Source organism: Schistocerca piceifrons, chromosome 1 (genome assembly GCF_021461385.2).
Source record: "Schistocerca piceifrons isolate TAMUIC-IGC-003096 chromosome 1, iqSchPice1.1, whole genome shotgun sequence".
NCBI classification, from domain to species: Eukaryota; Metazoa; Arthropoda; class Insecta; order Orthoptera; family Acrididae; genus Schistocerca; species Schistocerca piceifrons.
In genome coordinates, this window is record NC_060138.1 from 922,650,987 (window position 1) to 922,670,635 (window position 19,649).

Here is a 19,649-nt window from a genome sequence, read left to right on the forward strand (position 1 = left end):
GGCGTGCCAGTACCGCATTATCTCATGTTTGGTTCTTTATTACGGCATAATTCCATGCGTACCGGAAGACGAAAACATGCGTTTGAAATTCAGCAAACAGTTGAAGCTAGCCAATACCGTGGAATGAAATATTTCATTTCAAATAAATTCACTCCTCTGTAGAAAAGATTAAGCCAAATTTCTTTAGCAAACTTACAAAAACAACTTCACTGTTCTCAAGGTAATTAATGCTCGATTCCTGAAATCAGGAAACTGAAACTAATAACATGTTTTAGTCTTCTGTAATTATGGGAACGTATTTTACTTCGCTTGACAGCTCCCAGCCACAGAAATGTTCCATTTTCAATTAACATGAAAGCAAAATCACAAAACTTAAAGTGTCACAGACTAACCACCCTCCCCATTACAACTCAGGATGAACTACGGATCTGTGAATCTGACAGTTTGGGCATGCCAGAAACATTTTTCTGGGTAGCATTACAAGTAGCCAGAAGGAGGAGAAGGTGCTGCTCATACGTGGCTCAATTGCACATGCACATGAGCCCACTGGCAACTGTTCAAATGAACCTAATGTAAACAGTTGTAATGTTACGCTCATCAAAAGCAGTTTCTTGTTATGAAGTACTGCATAGCCTTTGTCCTAAAGTCTTTGGCACATTTTGCTGTTGGGAGACGCTTGTTTGTGCATTGTGTTTTGTTATTGTAAATGACGCCTTTGTAACTTAAGTTTTATGTTCATGTTTTTCTCTTGTTTTATGTTTTATTGCTGAAGTATTATTCTGCAGTAGCAGAATAAAGGAAAATTCTTTGTCAGAGTATCAGTTCTAATCAGTCAAAATAACAAAAATTTAACTGAAAACTAAAACAATGAAACATTTCCACAATTCTAAAATTTCCCGAGTTTTCTCCCAGATGAACAACTTTCCGAGTTTTTCCCGGATTCTCCATTGTCCCAAGGCGTACACACCCCGCATTAGCAACATGAAACGGTGTCGTAACCTCATATGTGGTTTCCATTCAGAGTGAGAATCGTGCACTGATTGTAAATCAGGAGGTACTTCTTCCCATATGTGTTGTCAATACTGGGAATGGTGAGTGGACTGTCAAAATTTCATATACATGTATCAGTCTTACTTTACTTTTTAAGTTATGCTGATGGCTGCAGGTTAGAATTATATAATTCTGGATTAAGACATAGTTGTTAGTATTATTGTATATGATAACCTCAGTTGATACAACTTTTAGTTTCCTGCAATTTCAACTATAATCTCAATAAAGTGCTAGAGTGTACTGTTATATCCTATGTCTATGTATTCGTGAATAAGCAGCATATATTGCTTCATTCCTAAGTGGCCCATTAAACAAATTCTGAAGATATATATGGAATGGAATATCATTAAACCTAAATCCTCTCAAAGTTTACTGGTGTTCTCTGCTGCTGAGAAACCTTTCGCATGACAACTCAGAATCAAAGACAAAGACTCTCAGAAAAGAAGAAGAAAATACTAATCATGATGATTATGTTCTATCGTTTATTGTATTATTGTTATATTGTCTTAATATTTAACAGTTTATATTACATTGATAAATATGCCTCCATAGTGTGTCATTTCTGTATCTATGGCATCCAGTGAATTGTGGAAGGTCTTGGTCACAAACTAATTTATTGATGCATTTTGTTACATCATCATTATCATCATCAGACACAGCTCTGGTAAAAACAAAGTAATATAATATAAAAAGATGCCTCTGGAAAAATACATGCACTATAGGATGGACAGCAGTTTCCATCACGCTTGCAATGATGTACAAAAACAAACCACAAAAATGTGGGTACATAAGGCACTGAAAATATATCTTACATATATGTGGAGCAAGGTGCCAAACAGAGTGTACATCGAGAAATGTAGTGGTTAGGAAAAGAAATTGCCATCAACAGATGATGTTGGCAATTATACAGACAGTAGTTGGCAATTACAGAATATAGTGATTATGTACTATATGAACTGGAAGGACATGGAGGAACCATGCAAGCATAAAACTATAAAAACCTGATTGTGTAATGAGCAGACTGAAAAATAAATAAATATAACAAAAACCATAGGCTTTGTGCAAAATCATGACAGTTTCGTGAACGACTACAATACAGGGATGAAATATGACAGTTACGTAAGCAATCACAACATAGACATTGATAACATAAAATTTATTTTTTTAAACCAAGGACATACAACATAAAAAGGAAACAAAAACATACAGATCATAAAAGCATGTGATGCATCAAACACATAAAATGACACACCATAAATTGACAACATATTAAAAACTTACAATCAAGTACGATAAAAGAGGAAAATATAAAGCTATGCTGAACCTGATGTACAGAAAAAGAAATATTGTTAATCAAGGCCAAGAAAAGTCAGTAAAATCATCCTGCCACAAAGTGACATGCATATCGTGTTCATCTTTAAAATAGAGAAAAAACTAAAATAACCTTAACACGGCAGTAATGATTGAGTAATCATCAGATAGTGTCAAAATAGAAACTAAAAATTGTATGAACCTTGCAAAAGTAAAAACCGAAATACCACAGGAACTAAGTGTCCACTGCAGCACCCATACAGCTCAAATTAACTGTGGGTTATTCCTAATATGCTGGCTTCACGTTGATCCACAAAGTATTGCAAGTGGGTGCCATTTCAAACCATGACAAGAAAATTACCATTTACCATAACATACAACCTTCTGCAAAGACAGAACAAAGCAGTGGTCAAGGTCAATTCAAACTGATAATATTTGTCAATAAAGTGGGTGGTGGTGGTGGTAGCGGTGGCGGCGGCAGCGGGTGGGGGTGTGGGTGAGAATGGAGGTTAAGATAAGATGCAAGAGGAATAGTAATAATAAAAGTCAATGGAGTATGTGACATGTTTCACACAGTGCAAACAAAAGGAGGGAGAGTAATCCGAGGCACCAGAGAAATAGTCTTATCTTACTCTCCGTTCTTCTCATCTCCCCCACCCCTCCCCCCCAAAAAAGAACTTATTTACAAATAGGTCATCAATTTGAAATGACATTAACCATTGTTTCATTTTTTCACTGCAGAGGGTTGTATGTTATGGCAATTTTCTTCTCATAGTTTGACATGGCACCTACTTATGATCCTCCGTGGACTGACATTAGGCCAGCGTATTAGGACCGGCTTTCTGTTGTTTACTGTTGTAAGAGTGTTGTCATGGACACTTAGTTCCTATGATACTTTGGTTTCTATTTTTTTTTAGGAGTCATATAATTTCTAGTTTCCATTTTGACACTATCTCATGATTACTCAATCATTACTACTGTGTTAACGTTATTTTGTTTTTTCTGATTTTACAGATGGCACAATATGCATGTCATTTAATAGTAGGATGACTTTACTGACTATACTTGGCACTGATACACAACATTTCCTATTATGTATATTGGGTTCAGCATAGCTTCATATTTAGCTTTTTTATCACAGCATGTTTCTAAGTTTAATGGGTTAGTCAATTTATTGACTGGGACTTTATGTTTTAATGATTGATACATCTCATGCTTTTACAATGTATATGTATGTATTTTCTTTTTACTGTTGTATATTGTTGGGTAAAAAAATCCATTTTGTGTTAACAATGCTTATGATGTAACTGTTTACATATAACTATGTCATATTCCATCCTTTTATCATTATCATTCATCAAACTATATTGTAACATTCCTGCATTATATCTTGCAATTTGTTTTCATTTAAGTTTCACTTAATAATTCCTCTATGTTTTATAATTTTAACAGCTAACATCCTCCACAAAGTCGGTGTACTTTGTTATATTTATTTATTTTAAATCTGTAGATTACACAATTCACGTGTAATGCTTGCATGGTTCCTCCATGTCTTTCAGGTTCATATAGCACATAATCGCTACATTCTTTGTATGCTATGCTAGTGGGTACATTCTTTATCTGCCAACTATTATCTGTATATTTGCTAGCATCATCTGTTGATGGAAATTTTTTTCCTAACAATTGCATTTATCAACATATGGTCAGTTAGCACCTGGCTCCACACATATCTAAGATATATTATTTGTACTTCATGTCCCTCTCACTCTTGAGTGGTTTGTTTTTGTACTTCATCGTAAGTAAGGGACATATTTGGAGAGTAAGTGTACTGTGACCATAAAGGTGTGTGTGGTTTTTCATTTTTTGAGGGTTGGAAACACTGAATGGTAGAGCATGAATCCCCTGATCAGAATGAGCATCACAGGAACATGGTAGTACATAAACTCATGTTTTACTGTCTAGTTGATGAAAGGTGTCAGTAAGAAATCCCATCAAGAGCAAGCCACACACTGTGACCCACTTCCCATTCACGCAAGGAATAACACCTACCAAAAGTAGTAGTAGTAGTAGTAGTAGTAGTTGTTGTTGTTGTTGTTGTTGTTCAGTGGAGGCAGAACAAAAATTCATGTTGAACAAACGAGTGTTAGACCTTCCATTTTGACTAATGAGTTGGTGCAAAAAATTGAAGAAACTGTTGGTGAAGATTGTTGATTGACAGTGGATGAAATTGCTGCGATGTTTCCACAACCTTCCAGAACTCTCTTATACAAGACACTCACTCACAGAAATGCTGGGATACCACAAACTGTGTGCAAGTTGGATCCTGAAGCAGCTGACAGAGCAGCACAAGAAAAACCGGGTCAATAGTGCATGCAAGTTTCTTGAGCAATTTGAAGTGGAACGTGAGGATATTCTGAGTTCTATCATGACTGGAAATGAAATATGGGTGGTTCCTTACATGCCTGAGACAAAATGATAATCATCGCATTGGCACCACACAAAAAGAGCATTCAAAATGAAAGGAGGGGAATACTACAAAGAGGAGTATGCTTGTTGCACAACAACACTAGACCTCACACAGCCTTAGACACCAAGTCACTCTTCGAGCAATTTGGTTGAGATGTTTTGAACCCCCCCCTCCCGTAACTTAGATTGTCTCCTTATCACCTACCTAAAGGGACACATTGAGTGGAATTAAATTTTCAACCAACAAGCAGGTGCAGAAAGAAGTTCTGAAGTGAGGGAAGGAGCTGAAGGGCGAGTTCTTTGCCATATGCACTGAACGAGATGGTGGTTATGTTGAAAAGATCAACATGTGAATCAAGAATATCTTGCATCCTGCAGTTCTTTTTTTTATACACTTTTTCTATATACACAACCTAGTACACTTACTCTCTGAACATGCCTCATATTAATGGAAACTGCTGTCCAAAACACAAATATTTTTCATGAGGCATCATTTTATATTGTATTTCTTTGTTTTTATTACAGTTATGTCTGATGTTGATATACTGAAACACATCAATAAATTAGTCTGTGACCAAGACCTCCCACAATTCATTGTGTGCCAATTCTGAATGGTTGCCTGCCTCACAGAGGGGAGAATTTCTCTATCAAGTGAGGAAAAGTTCCATCAGATGGTAGGTAATAGTACCACATACATACGTTCCTAATGAAATGTCAATTGCACGCCATCACATATGCTATGAGACAGATTCTTCTAGGCAGAGAATGGATCACTCCTAAAGAGAAACAATATCATCCCATCATCTCCTCAACGTTTCCTTGCTGTAAAAGCAACTGAATTAACTTGATTTGCTTTATTATACAACTGGAGAAACATATGTATTGTACCTGTTTTGAAAGTTGAAGCCTAGCAGGAACAGAAAGCAGTGGTAAAAATAAGGAAAGTAACAAGATTGTAAATTATAAGATGGTGCTGGAGAACCAGTGAAATTACTATGAGAAAAACCTAAGGGACAGGACCCACTGAAGTGATGTGGCAAGTGATATGGCACATAGTGTGGCACAAAGCATGGATCGAACTTGAAACATAGGATGATAAAAACACAGCCTAATGGAGCAGCACCTACCATACTGATGAGATATAACTGAACCATATATGTCCCTGCCAGATGAATAAATGAATGCAGCATGCTCCATGTGCTAGTGACAGTTTACGAACGTTCCTGCATTTGTTGTGGGGTTGTCTTTGTACCGAGGAGGAGGAGGAGGAGGAGGAGGAGGAGGAGATTAGTGTTTGATGTCCTGTCAACAACGAGATCATTAGAGATTGAGCACAAGCTCAGATTAGGGATGGATGGGGAATGAAATTGGTTGTGCCCTTTCAAAGGAACCATTCCAGCATTTTCCTGAAACACATTTCCCTACATTAGGGAAATCATAGAAACCTAAATCAGGACACCTGACGCACGTTTGAACCATTGTCCTCCTGAATGCGAGTCAATCTAGCCCATTGTGCTAACCATTGCGCCACCCTGCTTGGTGTACCCAGGAAGATGAGAGACAAGCCGGAATGCAATATTAATTTTGTTGGTCTTTTGAAGATATATCCGCTATTTACGATTGCAGCGCTGTTGAATGTAGGAACATGAATGCCCATGATAAAAGTGAAAAAGATTGCAAGTCAAACATCATAAACAGGTACAGTGACTGAAATTAATTTATTTGTGAAAGAGAAAGCAGATACAGAACTAAATAGAAATACACATGGCGGTTTCAGATAAGACATGCCTGCAAATTCTTTTACTGATTCATTGGAGCTATGCAATAACAGATCTTTTTGGTACATAGCTACGTACCTCATTGTTCTGGAAAGACAATACACCACTTGGGTTAAGAAACTACAGAGCTTATTTTTCAACCCACAGCATTATTTGTAGGTCATTGTTAGTTTTCCAAATTTGGATGTGTCAACATTGTGATGCACAGATTACTTAGAATATACACTAAAGTGAATGTGAATAAAAGTTATGAAAGAAACAAAAAGACTGAATTATCAAATTGATTTTATTCATGTCACAATTAGTTCAAGTATCCAACATCTGGATGTTCAACACAAATAACGTTTTTCAGGTCTCCTCCCCCACAGATAATCCATAATTAAATATGCACATTTCATTTGATAATGGTGTGCTAGGATATGGTCTCATTGTTTGTTTTGCAAGAGACATTCGTCTGCAGCAAAATAATAAGCAAATCTGCAGCCTTCTTCGTAGAAACATGCATGTTCCAGAAGCAGGAATGCACCTCCAAACAATGCTTAACCATTAGAAATTTCTTTAAATACTCTTCCATCATCATTGCTGCCATATTCCTCAATGGCAACAGATAAAAATAATCCGTCTGCGTCTGAAACAGCTACGAAGATCAAGGATTTTAACTGCAAAATGTTGATCCAGATTCAGCAGAAACTTTAACCATGACACCAGAAATCCCAGTAACAATCTGCTATTTTCTTCCAGATTTACTGAGTCTGGTATTGGTAAACATTCAGGATCCAGATGTTCACATATTGCCTTTAAGCGTTTCAGCCATTATTATATTAACAGTAGTGTGTCCCTCGGAAAAATGTAGGAAAAGGTGGATGCTATGCAATCCTTTAAATACCTTAAAAGTACCAGTTCTGTACACATTAGGGCCCCATAAGAGGGAACCCAAAATTTGTACTAAGCTTTTAATGGTTATCATTAATTAAGTTGACTAAAGCCGGAACACTTTCAGTGTCCGAAGACATGGTGCCACGAAACTATTGCTGAATCACTTATTGGTGTTGAGTCACAACAATTAAAAAGTAAAGTCATGTGGCATTAAGCACTGGGAGACCCTGTAGGGCAACTGGAAAAGTTCTTCCTATCCTTTGCACCCATAGACACATTTCCTTTGTGAAGTATGAGAGTTGTGTAGGTAGGTGTATCTGTTAAGTGCACGTGACTGTAGAGTGAGAATGAGTATGAGTGTGTGTGTGTGTGTGTGTGTGTGTGTGTGTGTGTGTGTGTGTGTGTGTGTGAGGAAAACATTCTACGTGGGAAAAATATATCTAAAAACAAAGATGATTTACTAAGCAAACAGAAGCGTTGGTATGTTGATAGACACACAAACAAACACAAACACACACACAAAATTCAAGCTTTCGGAACCTACGGCTGCTTCATCAGGAAAGAGTGAAGGAGATGGAAAGATGAAAGGATGTGGGTTTTAAGGGAGAGGGTAAGGAGTCTTCCCAATCCCGGGAGTGGAGAGACTTATCTTAGGGGGAAAAAAGGAGAGGTACACACACACACACACACACACACACACACACACACACACACACACATCCATCCGCACATATACGCACACAAGCAAACATGTAAAGGCAAAAAGTTTGGGCAGAGATGTCAGTTAAGGCAGAAGGACAGAGGCAAAGATGTTTTTGAATGACAGGTGAGGTATGAGCGGCGGCAACTTGAAATTAGCGGAGGTTGAGGCCTGGTGGGTAACGGGAAGAGAGGATATACTGAAGGGCAAGTTCCCATCTCCGGAGTTCTGATAGGTTGGTGTTAGTGGGAAGTATCCAGATGACCCGGACGGTGTAACACTGTGCCGAGATGTGCTGGCCGTGCACCAAGGCATGTTTAGCCACAGGGTGATCCTCATTACCAACAAACACTCTCTGCCTGTGTCCATTCATGCGAATGGACAGTTTGTTGCTGGTCATTCCCACATAGAAAGCTTCACAGTGTAGGCAGGTCAGTTGGTAAATCACGTGGGTGCTTTCACACGTGGCTCTGCCTTTGATCGTGTACACCTTCCAGGTTACAGGACTGGAGTAGGTGGTGGTGGGAGGGTGCATGGGACAGGGTTTACACCGGGGGCAGTTACGAGGGTAGGAGCCAGAGGGTAGGGAAGGTGGTTTGGGGATTTCATTGGGATGAACCAAGAGGTTACGAAGGTTAGATGGATGGCGGAAAGACACTCTTGGTGGAGTGGCGAGGATTTCATGAAGGATGGATCTCATTTCAGGGCAGGATTTGAGGAAGTCGTATCCCTGCTGGAAAGCCACATTCAGAGTCTGATCCAGTCCCGGAAAGTATCCTGTCACAAGTGGGGCACTTTTGGGGTTCTTCTGTGGGAGGTTCTGGGTTTGTGGGGATGAGGAAGTGGCTCTGGTTATTTGCTTCAGTACCAGGTCGGGAGGGTAGTTGCGGGATGCGAAAGCTGTTTTCAGGTTGTTGGTGTAATGGTTCAGGGATTCAGGACTGGAGCAGATTCGTTTGTCATGAAGACCTAGGCTCTAGGGAAGGGACCGTTTGATATGGAATGGGTGGCAGCTGTCATAATGGAGGTACTGTTGGTTGTTGGTGGGTTTGATGTGGACGAATGGGTGAAGCTGGCCATTGGATAGATGGAGGTCAACGTCAAGGAAAGTGGTATGGGATTTGGAGTAGGACCAGGTGAAACTGATGGAACCGAAGGAGTTGAGGTTGGAAAGGAAATTCTGGAGTTCTTCTTCACTGTGAGTCCAGATCATGAAGATGTCATCAATAAATCTGTACCAAACTTTGGGTTGGCAGGCCTGGGTAACCAAGAAGGCGTCCTCTAAGCGGCCCATAAATAGGTTGGCGTACGAGGGGGCCATCCTGGTACCCATGGCTGTTTCCTTTAATTGTTGGTACGTCTGGCCTTCGAAAGTGAAGAAGTTGTGAGTCAGAATGAAGCTGGCTAAGGTAATGAGGAAAGAGGTTTTAGGTAGCGTGGCAGGTGATCGGAGTGAAAGGAAGTGCTCCATCGCAGCAAGGCCCTGGACATGCGGAATATTTGTGTGTAAGGAAGTGGCATCAATGGTTACAAGGATGGTTTCCAGGGGTAATACATTGGGTAAGGATTCCAGGCGTTCGAGAAAGTGGTTGGTGTCTTTGATGAAAGATGGTAGACTTCATGTAATGGGTTGAAGGTGTTGATCTACATAGGCAGAGATACGTTCTGTGGGGGATTGGTAACCAGCTACGATGGGGCGCCTGGGATGATTGGGTTTGTGAATTTTAGGAAGTATGTAGAAGGTACCCCCGCACACCTACCTTCTACGTACTTCCTAAAATTCACAAACCCAATCATCCCGGGCGCCCCATCGTAGCTGGTTACCAAGCCCCCACAGAACGTATCTCTGCCTATGTAGATCAACACCTTCAACCCATTACATGAAGTCTACCATCTTTCATCAAAGACACCAACCACTTTCTCGAACGCCTGGAATCCTTACCCAATGTATTACCCCTGGAAACCATCCTTGTAACCATTGATGCCACTTCCTTACACACAAATATTCCGCATGTCCAGGGCCTTGCTGCGATGGAGCACTTCCTTTCACTCCGATCACCTGCCACCCTACCTAAAACCTCTTTCCTCATTACCTTAGCCAGCTTCATTCTGACTCACAACTTCCTCACTTTCAAAGGCCAGACGTACCAACAATTAAAGGAAACAGCCATGGGTACCAGGATGGCCCCCTCGTACGCCAACCTATTTATGGGCCGCTTAGAGGACGCCTTCTTGGTTACCCAAAGTTTGGTACAGATTTATTGATGACATCTTCATGATCTGGACTCACAGTGTAGAAGAAATCCAGAATTTCCTTTCCAACCTCAACTCCTTCAGTTCCATCAGTTTCACCTGGTTCTACTCCAAATCCCATGCCACTTTCCTTGACGTTGACCTCCATCTATCCAATGGCCAGCTTCACCCATCCGTCCACATCAAACCCACCAACAAGCAACAGTACCTCCATTATGACAGCTGCAACCCATTCCATATCAAATGGTCCCTTCCCTACAGCCTAGGTCTTCATGACAAACGAATCTGCTCCAGTCCTGAATCCCTGAACCATTACAACAACCTGAAAACAGCTTTCGCATCCCGCAACTACCCTCCCGACCTACTGAAGCAAATAACCAGAGCCACTTCCTCATCCCCACTAACCCAGAACCTCCCACAGAAGAACCCCAAAAGTGCCCCACTTGTGACAGGATACTTTCCGGGACTGGATCAGACTCTGAATGTGGCTTTCCAGCAGGGATACGACTTCCTCAAATCCTGCCCTGAAATGAGATCCATCCTTCATGAAATCCTCGCCACTCCACCAAGAGTGTCTTTCCACCGTCCACCTAACCTTCGTAACCTCTTGGTTCATCCCAATGAAATCCCCAAACCACCTTCCCTACCCTCTGGCTCTTACCCTTGTAACTGCCCCCGGTGTAAAACCTGTCCCATGCACCCTCCCACCACCACCTACTCCAGTCCTGTAACCTGGAAGGTGTACACGATCAAAGGCAGAGCCACGTGTGAAAGCACCCACGTGATTTACCAACTGACCTGCCTACACTGTGAAGCTTTCTATGTGGGAATGACCAGCAACAAACTGTCCATTCGCATGAATGGACACAGGCAGAGAGTGTTTGTTGGTAATGAGGATCACCCTGTGGCTAAACATGCCTTGGTGCACGGCCTGTATGTATATATATAATAGAGGGAAACATTCCACGCGGGAAAAATATATACCCCATCCAAGAACTGGCAATTCCTGACGGTGTTAACGATGGTGATGAGCTGGGAACTGGTGTATCTAGCTTGGCATCGCTGTTGATGGTTTACAAGCACACGATGCCACTTTCATCTACACACATCAACAAAAGTTTTGCATCACTTTGATATGTTGTGCAGATGTGTTGCTATTGCCACTGTTCCTATACCCATCAGAAGGTCACCAATGAAATTTTCTTGTAGATGTACCCACAGTTACCATGAGTGCAACCTATGGGTAGAATGCCACACACTACAGGATTGCAGCATTTCAGTTGAAGGTAAGGCACATATATGGATGCATCAGAGAGACTGTGGAACAGCAGAGTGAACAGTCATCTTGCTATGAAGGACAAGCATGACCAACAAGGAGGTCCACATCATCAAGTAATGCTCTGAAGGCTTGTCAACCAGTGAAGCTGCTGAATGGGTGCAATGGAGCCACAGTGATATGATGTGGACATGAACTCTGTTCCAATTGACGAGTAGTGTTGAGAACTTATCACACAGGCCCTCCACAACCAAAAGGTGCACAGCATGATCAATATCTATGACTTTTGAGTGAAAGGAACCATGGGATTTATGTTCCAGAACTGAAGTCGATGTTCAAAAAGGCTAAAAGACATTTTGTGTCACACCAAAATGTTAGGAAATGATTGCATAATGCGAATCCCCATTTCCAATGGCCATTGTGATGATCACATTGTACGCTACACGATGGACTCTGTTACAGGTGGACAAGAAATTATGCTGAACGGACTCCCCGGGACTGGCATCAGGTGTTGTTTATGGACCAAACTTGGATCTGTTTGAATGCTGATCACAGACAACACATTTAGAGACAAACCAGTAATAACGAATGCCTCCAACTTTGTTCCCTATATGGACAGCAAGATGATGATTGAGTGATGCTCTGAGGTGACATTAGAAGGGGCCACAGCACACATCTCCTCATCGTTGATGTCAATTTCACTGATCTATGGTAGAGGGAAGATATTGTGCAACAAATAGTGGGACCGTATCACCAACATTTTGGTAATAATTTCATATTGTCATATTGATGGATAAGAACTAGCATGCTAATCATACTGCTTTCATGAACACATTCTTTCAGCATGCTAGCATCACCAGAATGGAATGGCCTGCCTATTCTCCGAACGTGAAACCAATCGAATAAGGGTGGGATTGATTAAAAGAGCTGTTTTTGGACGTATCCAGCTACTACGTACTCTGCACGACTTATACAGAATCACAATTAAAAGTGGTATAATTTGAACCAGGTCTGTATTGATGATCTCATTGACAGTATGCCATGATGGATTCAAGTCTGCATTTGAACAAGGTAACATTCCACCAAGTACTGACCCTGCTCAGGAGTTCTGTGGAAAATCCCCATGTGAAATAGACAACTCTGTCATTGCAGAAATGTGCTTTTTATGATGATATGGACACATTCCAAATAAATATAAATATATATGCATGCTTCAGAGCTATTTTCTGTTTTCTATGTTATGAACTTAAAAATAAAGGACTCGTGCAAAACTTTTGTTGATGTGTGTCTCTGCCACACCATGTGCCATGTCACTTGTCACACCACGTCGGTGAGCATGCTGCGTAGCACTATGCTTAGGTTGGTTCCATGATCAACTGATCGTATGGAAGGGTATTCTGATCTGAGTTACAAACAAAGAAAAACAGTGTGTGCTAATAGAGCAGATGCTTTCTATTAATAGCTGTTTTCTCTGTATCTAAGTATTCCTTTTCCACAGTGCTGTATGTTATTCAAGAAGAACACTAAATTTTTCAACTCAATACTGCACATATTCCATCAGGGAATTGGAAAAGGGACAGGAATAAAATTAAAATGAATAATTTTATTCTATGTATCACTGAGTTCTATCAGATGACAGACACTTATGGAAGAGTTAAAGTAATAACGAGAGGAAAAAAATCAACAACAACAAGCAATGAAAAATCCTTCATTACTGCCACTTTTGTTGGTACAGTGAGTAAATACCTTCACGTAATTAAAATATTATAAATATCCTTAAATGATTTTTTTTTTAATATACAGTGTATGTTAACTTTGGAGCAAATTAAACCAGATTTCTCCCTGGAAGGTCTAATCTTAAAACAAAAGCTGACCTACTTTGGACACACAATGCGAAGGCATGCCTCGCTGGAAAAAACATTAATGCTGGGGAAGATCGAAGGAACTAGAAGAAGAGGACGTCAGAGGATGAGATGGATCGATGGCATCACAGAAGCAATGTGTTCCAACCTGGAAGGTCTACGGGAGAAAGTGCAAGACAGGAAAAAGTGGCGTGATTTGGTTCATGGGGTCACGAAGAGTCGGAACCGACTAAACGAATAGAGAGAGAGAGAGAGAGAGAGAGAGAGAGAGAGAGAGAGAGAGAGATGTTAACTAATTTAATACCTGCTCCAGTGCGGCCAACAATGCCTACTTTTTCACCAGCCTTGATTTCGGCAGATACACCCTGCAACACTAACGGAAGTTCAGGTCTGTAGCGAAGTGTAACATCCTTCATTACTACTTCCCCTGCCCATGGCCAATTTTCAGGTGGAGAGTTATCTGGAATTTTCACTGCTGCTTCTTCTGGCAGGTCCTGAAAAGTAGCATATTACCATTTAAAGTGGCTTAAACAAGCTAACATAAATCTAAAACAGTGCATTTAAATCAGTTCTTGAAACCAAATAAATGAAACACAGTGTGTCACACACTGAAAGCTTTCAAGAGTTTATCATGTCAGCAGCCCCACGTGCTTGCAATGAAACTTGTGGAGATAACCATCTGACTCACTGCAACACCACCAAGTAGTGGATAGGCACATAAAACAAGAACTGGAACATGGTAGCTCAGCTAATGAAATTGCACAGGTCTTGTTCACGTAGATCCAAAAACGGAAATAATGTGAATGCTGACTGACTGGAATGGAGTCCAGAAGAATCACCTCACTTATACTGCAACACAGGAAACTGTTTCTGTTCATTCAACCATTCCAGGGTCTGCCGACCACAGCAGAGTGGTGTTTTTTATGCATGACAAAGACAAACTCACTCTGCTTGTTTCAATGGTGTCTATGGTAGGAGACTGAAACTGGCTTTTACTTTTTATTTTGTGTATGCTGTGTACAATATACAATTTGAAGATAAAAATTTTTCATTTACTGTTGTCTAACTTGAATTTGCAGCATTCTCATATGAAAGCATGGTTTTTGACCAATTATTTCAGAAAGAAGTTTCAGTAATTTGTAGAAAGATTTCTAAGAGCCTGCTCAGCTTACAGAATTTGTGAAATTATTCTGAGAAATTAATACATCTGCCTATGCCACTGGTGGCAGCTTGACAAACAGTCTAATCGTTGAACCAGAACCATATGACCATATAGGGGCATAGGTATGAAAGGAATAGGGGCATAGGTATGAAAGGAGGAGGAGAGGGTGTGTGTGTGTGTGTGTGTGTGTGTGTGTGTGTGTGTGTGTGTGTGTCCACTCAACATCTCCAATTCAAATCTTTATTGAGTGTGTTGTTTGTGTTCCACACAGGTTGGTTGGCTGGTTTGAAGAGTAAAAGGACCAAATTACAGGGTCATCGATTTCTTTTTCCTCATGGAAACAGGTCTTGTTTCCCCATGCAAACAGGTCTTGTTTCCTCATGCAAACAGGTCTCGGGTTAAAACCATTTCCAAAAGGAGACAGGGAAAGTAAAAATGAGTAAAATTAAATGGGAACCACACAGAAAGACAAAACAAAAGAAGCAAACCAAAGGGGAAAATGTGCACTTAAAAGGAAAAAAAGTGGTGGAAGGTATTAAAACAATATAGCAGATGGCCTGGGCTGGCTGATCACAAGAATAAACCCTTAGATTGAGTGTTAAGAACCGCCATCTTGTCTCCTGACACCAAAGACAGTGTGGCAGGAAGGCTCCTCCTCAGTGTGGCTTAAACTGGGCTGTCCAACAAGACATGGACCATAGCAACACTGAGGTGGGTCCTCATAACGTAGGATGTGATTGTGAGACAGCCTAGTATGGCCTATGCTCAAGAGCATGACGGATGGCCACCAACTTCGCAGTGAGAACACTGTAGCCATCCAGCAAGGAGCACTGAGTGGACCCACAGGAAAGGTGGCAGAGGGTAAGTCTCAAGTTCAGTGAGAAGGGACCAGACACAGATTGCAATTGGAATCCCTGACCTAGGCTGCCACTGTGGGAGATGGGTCACCGTGTTAGGGATATGGAGAAGATTATTTGAATGTTGAGGTGAACTATGAATGAAGGTGGTATAATGTGCAAGCAGCTGTTGTCGCCTTATCTGTAATGGAGGAACCCCAGCTTCCACTAGGAGGCTGGTCACTGGGCTTCTTCAGAAAGCTCCGATCACAAATCAATCTCAACAGTAGTGTATAGGGTCCAGCAGCTGCAGAGCTGAGGGTGATACTAAACCATATGCCAGGCTCCCATAGTCAAGATGGGACTGCACTCGGGCTTTGTACAACTGTAGCAATGTAGGGCGATCTGCAGCCCGGTTGGTGTGGCTCAGGTATTGAAGAAAGTTTAGATGCCACCAGCATTTCTCTTTAATGTGACGAAGATGAGGGAACCACGTTAAGCAAGCATCGAAAACTAGGCCTAAAGGAATAAGTCTCCACTATGTTAAGTACATGGTCATCGAGGTAAAGTTCCGGGTGTGGGTGAACAGTACAACAATGACAGACGTGCTTGGCACTAGTATTGGTGGCTGAAAACTGAAAGCCGTAAGTGAGAGCCCATGACTGTGCCTTTCATATGGTTCCCTGCAGTCGATGCTGAGCCACACCAACAGTAAAGGAGAAAAAGGAAAAACAGAAGTCATCAGTACATAAAAAGGGTGATACTGAGAACCCGACCGCCGCTGCAAGACCATTAATGGCCACTAAAAAGAGTGGGACACTGAATACAGAGCCTTCAGGGCCCCATTCTCTTGGATATGGGGGAAGTGTATGAAGCACTGACTCGAACTCTAAAGGTACGGAGCGACAAAAAGTTCTGTATAAAAATCAGGAGCTAGTCCTAGAGAAGTGTGAAAAGTGGTGGCGCCATGTGGTGTCATATGCTTTCGTCAGGTCAAAAAAGACGGCAATAAGGCGTTGATGGCAGGAAAAGGCCATTTGGATGGCGGACTCCAGGTATACTAAGTTGTCAGTGGTGGAGAGACCTTGAAAACCACTCTGTGACGGAGCCAGAAGGCCCCGAGACTCAACGAACCAACAAACCTCCAGCTCACCGTCCGTTCAAGCAGCTTGCACAGAACGTTGGTGAAACTGATAAGACAATAGCTATCCACATTGATGGGGTCCTTACTCGGTTTTGGTAATGAAATGATGATACTTTCTCGGCACTGGGATGGGAATTCGCCATCACTCCAGATGTGATTGAAGATGGCAAAAAGGTGGCATCGATAATCTGCTGACAGATGTTTAAATTTGGGGATGGATGCAGTCTCGTATGAGGATGTGTCAGGACAATCAGCAGGGCACTGAGAAATTCCCACTCATTGAAGGGAGCATTATATGGCTTAGGGTGGTACAGAGAAAATGATTGATGTTGTCATTCCACCTGCTGTTTTAGGAGATGAAAGGTGGGGCGATAATGCTCAGATGCAGAGGGGGGAGCATAATGTTCGGCAAGACACTCTGCAATTGTGCCTGAGTTAGTGTAGGCAGCTGCATGTGTGGAAATCCTAGGTAAACCTGCAGATGTCTGATATCTGTAATGGCGTCTAAGCTTAATCCACACCTGGAAGGTGAGGTAATGTTCCAATGGTGGAGACGTATCATTCCAACACTACTGCTTCTGTCATTTGATGAGTTGACAGACCTGAGGACAGAGCCATTTGAAGGCAATTAGGTGCTCAAGAGATGAGTGCCGCTTATGACGATTATCAGCTATTTCTGGCGACCACCAAGGCACTGTCTTCCACCAGGGGCAACCTGAGAAAAGAGGGACTGCCGATTCAGCTGTAGCAGTAATGTTCTTGATCATCAGATCGATGTTGCCATGCAACAGAGATCCAACGGTGATAGCAGCCTTGGTAAAGAGCCCACCTGGACAAGAACCCTGATCAGTGATGCTGGTGGAGGGGCAAAAAGAGCGGAAAGTGGTCACTACCACACAAGTCATCTTGATCTCTCCAGTGCATACACAGTGGGAGGGCCAGGACTGCAAATGGAGAGATCAATGCCTGATTATGTGCCACATGCCACACTGAAATGAGTAGGGGCATCAGTATTTATGAGACACAGGTCAAGTTGAGTTAGGAGATGCTCGACATCTCTACCAAGGCCAGTAATCTTGTTTCCACCCCAAAAGGTGGAAGGAGTTGTGAAATTAGTGCAGCCAGTACATGTTGTGCCACTTCACCATCTGGAGGGAGGTAGATGTTGCAGATGGTAACTTCCTGTGTTGTCCTCACCCTGACAGCAACAGCTTCTAAAGGTGTTTGAAGGGTCATAGGTGCATTATACATAGAGGTAAGGATATAGATACAGACTCCATCTGAAATCCTGTTACAGTCTGTGCGATTTTTGTAATACCACCAATAGCCAAGAAAGGGGGGGGGGGGGGGGGTCCACATTGCTGGAAACCAGGTTTCCTGAATGGCGATGCAAAAAGCTGGTGTAACACGTAAGAGTTGTCCTAACTCAGTCAGGTGGGGGTAAAACCACCGCAATTCCACTGGCGGATGACACTTTCTGTGGTCTGGGAAGGCATGAAATCACGAAGGAGGCATTTACGCCTCAGGGTCACCTTCAGCCACGTGCTGAGGGCTCGTCGTCTCTGTGCCCATTGGGTCTGAAGCTCTGGGGAGATCAAAGTCCTCGGGGGATACGAGGATCTCTACCCTCATCTTTAGAATTGGAGCCTGCTGGAACCTGTGGTGTGGGATTCACCAGAATCTCTTTCTCTCTGTCAGGCTGCTTCTTTCTGATCTCTCACTTTTCTTTTGGTTTTTCTGGCTGGGAGGGTTTCTCTGAGTGTGTGCCAGGAACCAATGATGATCAGAAAGCCCTACGATCAGCACTGTGTGGCTCCTTCAGCCATTAGCTGGTGTCCAGCTTCACTGCAGCAAAAGCCTTAGAAGGCAAAGTCTCAAAACCCCCTTCCTTGGGATAGAAGTCTGAGGAGGCTGTTGCTTCTCTGGCCAAGATGTGAAGATGTGGGGACCAATGTCCACGATGGCTGGGGAGGGGAGAGGGGGTTGCTCCCAAAGTAGTTGTTATGGGACTAATGGAAGGAGACGTGCCACCAAGCAATAAGGGGGCAAGTGTAGTCTGGCAGCCCTGAGGGCCTACTGTCTGAGGTATAGCTGGTGTGGTTACTGTTTCCAGAGTAGGCAGCACCACCGTCGTAGCTACAGCATAGGAGGAGATCACGAACACAGGGTTTAGGCAGTCATATTTCCGTTTTGCCTATGTATAGGTCAGCCTGTCCAGAGTCTTATAATTCCATTATTTTCCACTCTTTCTGAAATACCGCACAGTCCAGTGAACAGGGAGAATGGTGCTCTCCGCAGTTGACACAAATAGGAGGAGGGCCACAAGGAATGTCGGTGTGTGTGGACGTGTGCAGTCACATCATAAGTGACCATGGCGGCAAGCTGGATGGTGCAAGTGTTGCAGATGAAATGCAACACAGTGAAGTGGCCACTGCCATCCTCAGCTGTTTTCTGGCATGACAGAAGGTGGACATGACCCCGACACAGGAATTCTATTGATGTAAAGAAGGTATTTCAGGCTCAGAGGAACTGGAGGTAAGTTGATTTATGATAGAAATCCGAAGAACTACAGAACATGCATTTATGTTAAGAATGGAATTCCATTCGTGCTGACAGAGGAATTCCATTCCTAGGACTTTGTGGACATCAGGATGAAACAACATGACAAAGGAAGCTCGAGGGAAATTGTTTTGGCTTCAGCTTACCTTCCTTACACATACAGTACTACTCCTCCCCAGGTGGTGAGGAGACTGGCAAATAGCTGCTCACAGCAGAATGAACAACTGCCTGACAGTTGTGATGCCAATGCCCACAATCTGGTGTCGGGAAGCAGCAACATCAACAGCAGAGGTGAAGACTTCTTCAAATTTCTGCTAGAAAATACTCTGGAAACCTTGGATAGGGGTAGGGAACCTACCTTCAGGAACAGAAGAAC

General features: G+C 42.2%; 1 protein-coding gene across 2 annotated transcripts in view; it reads right to left on the minus strand.

Moving 5' to 3' along the window:
* Nucleotides 1-19,649, minus strand: part of LOC124769376 (ATP-binding cassette sub-family C member 5-like) — a 298,192-nt gene that overhangs the window by 19,573 nt on the left and 258,970 nt on the right. For both annotated transcript variants that reach the window (XM_047249493.1, XM_047250268.1), the window contains one exon: nt 13,877-14,066. In XM_047249493.1, coding sequence (XP_047105449.1) covers nt 13,877-14,066 — 190 coding nt within the window. The remainder of the gene's footprint in view (nt 1-13,876; nt 14,067-19,649) is intronic.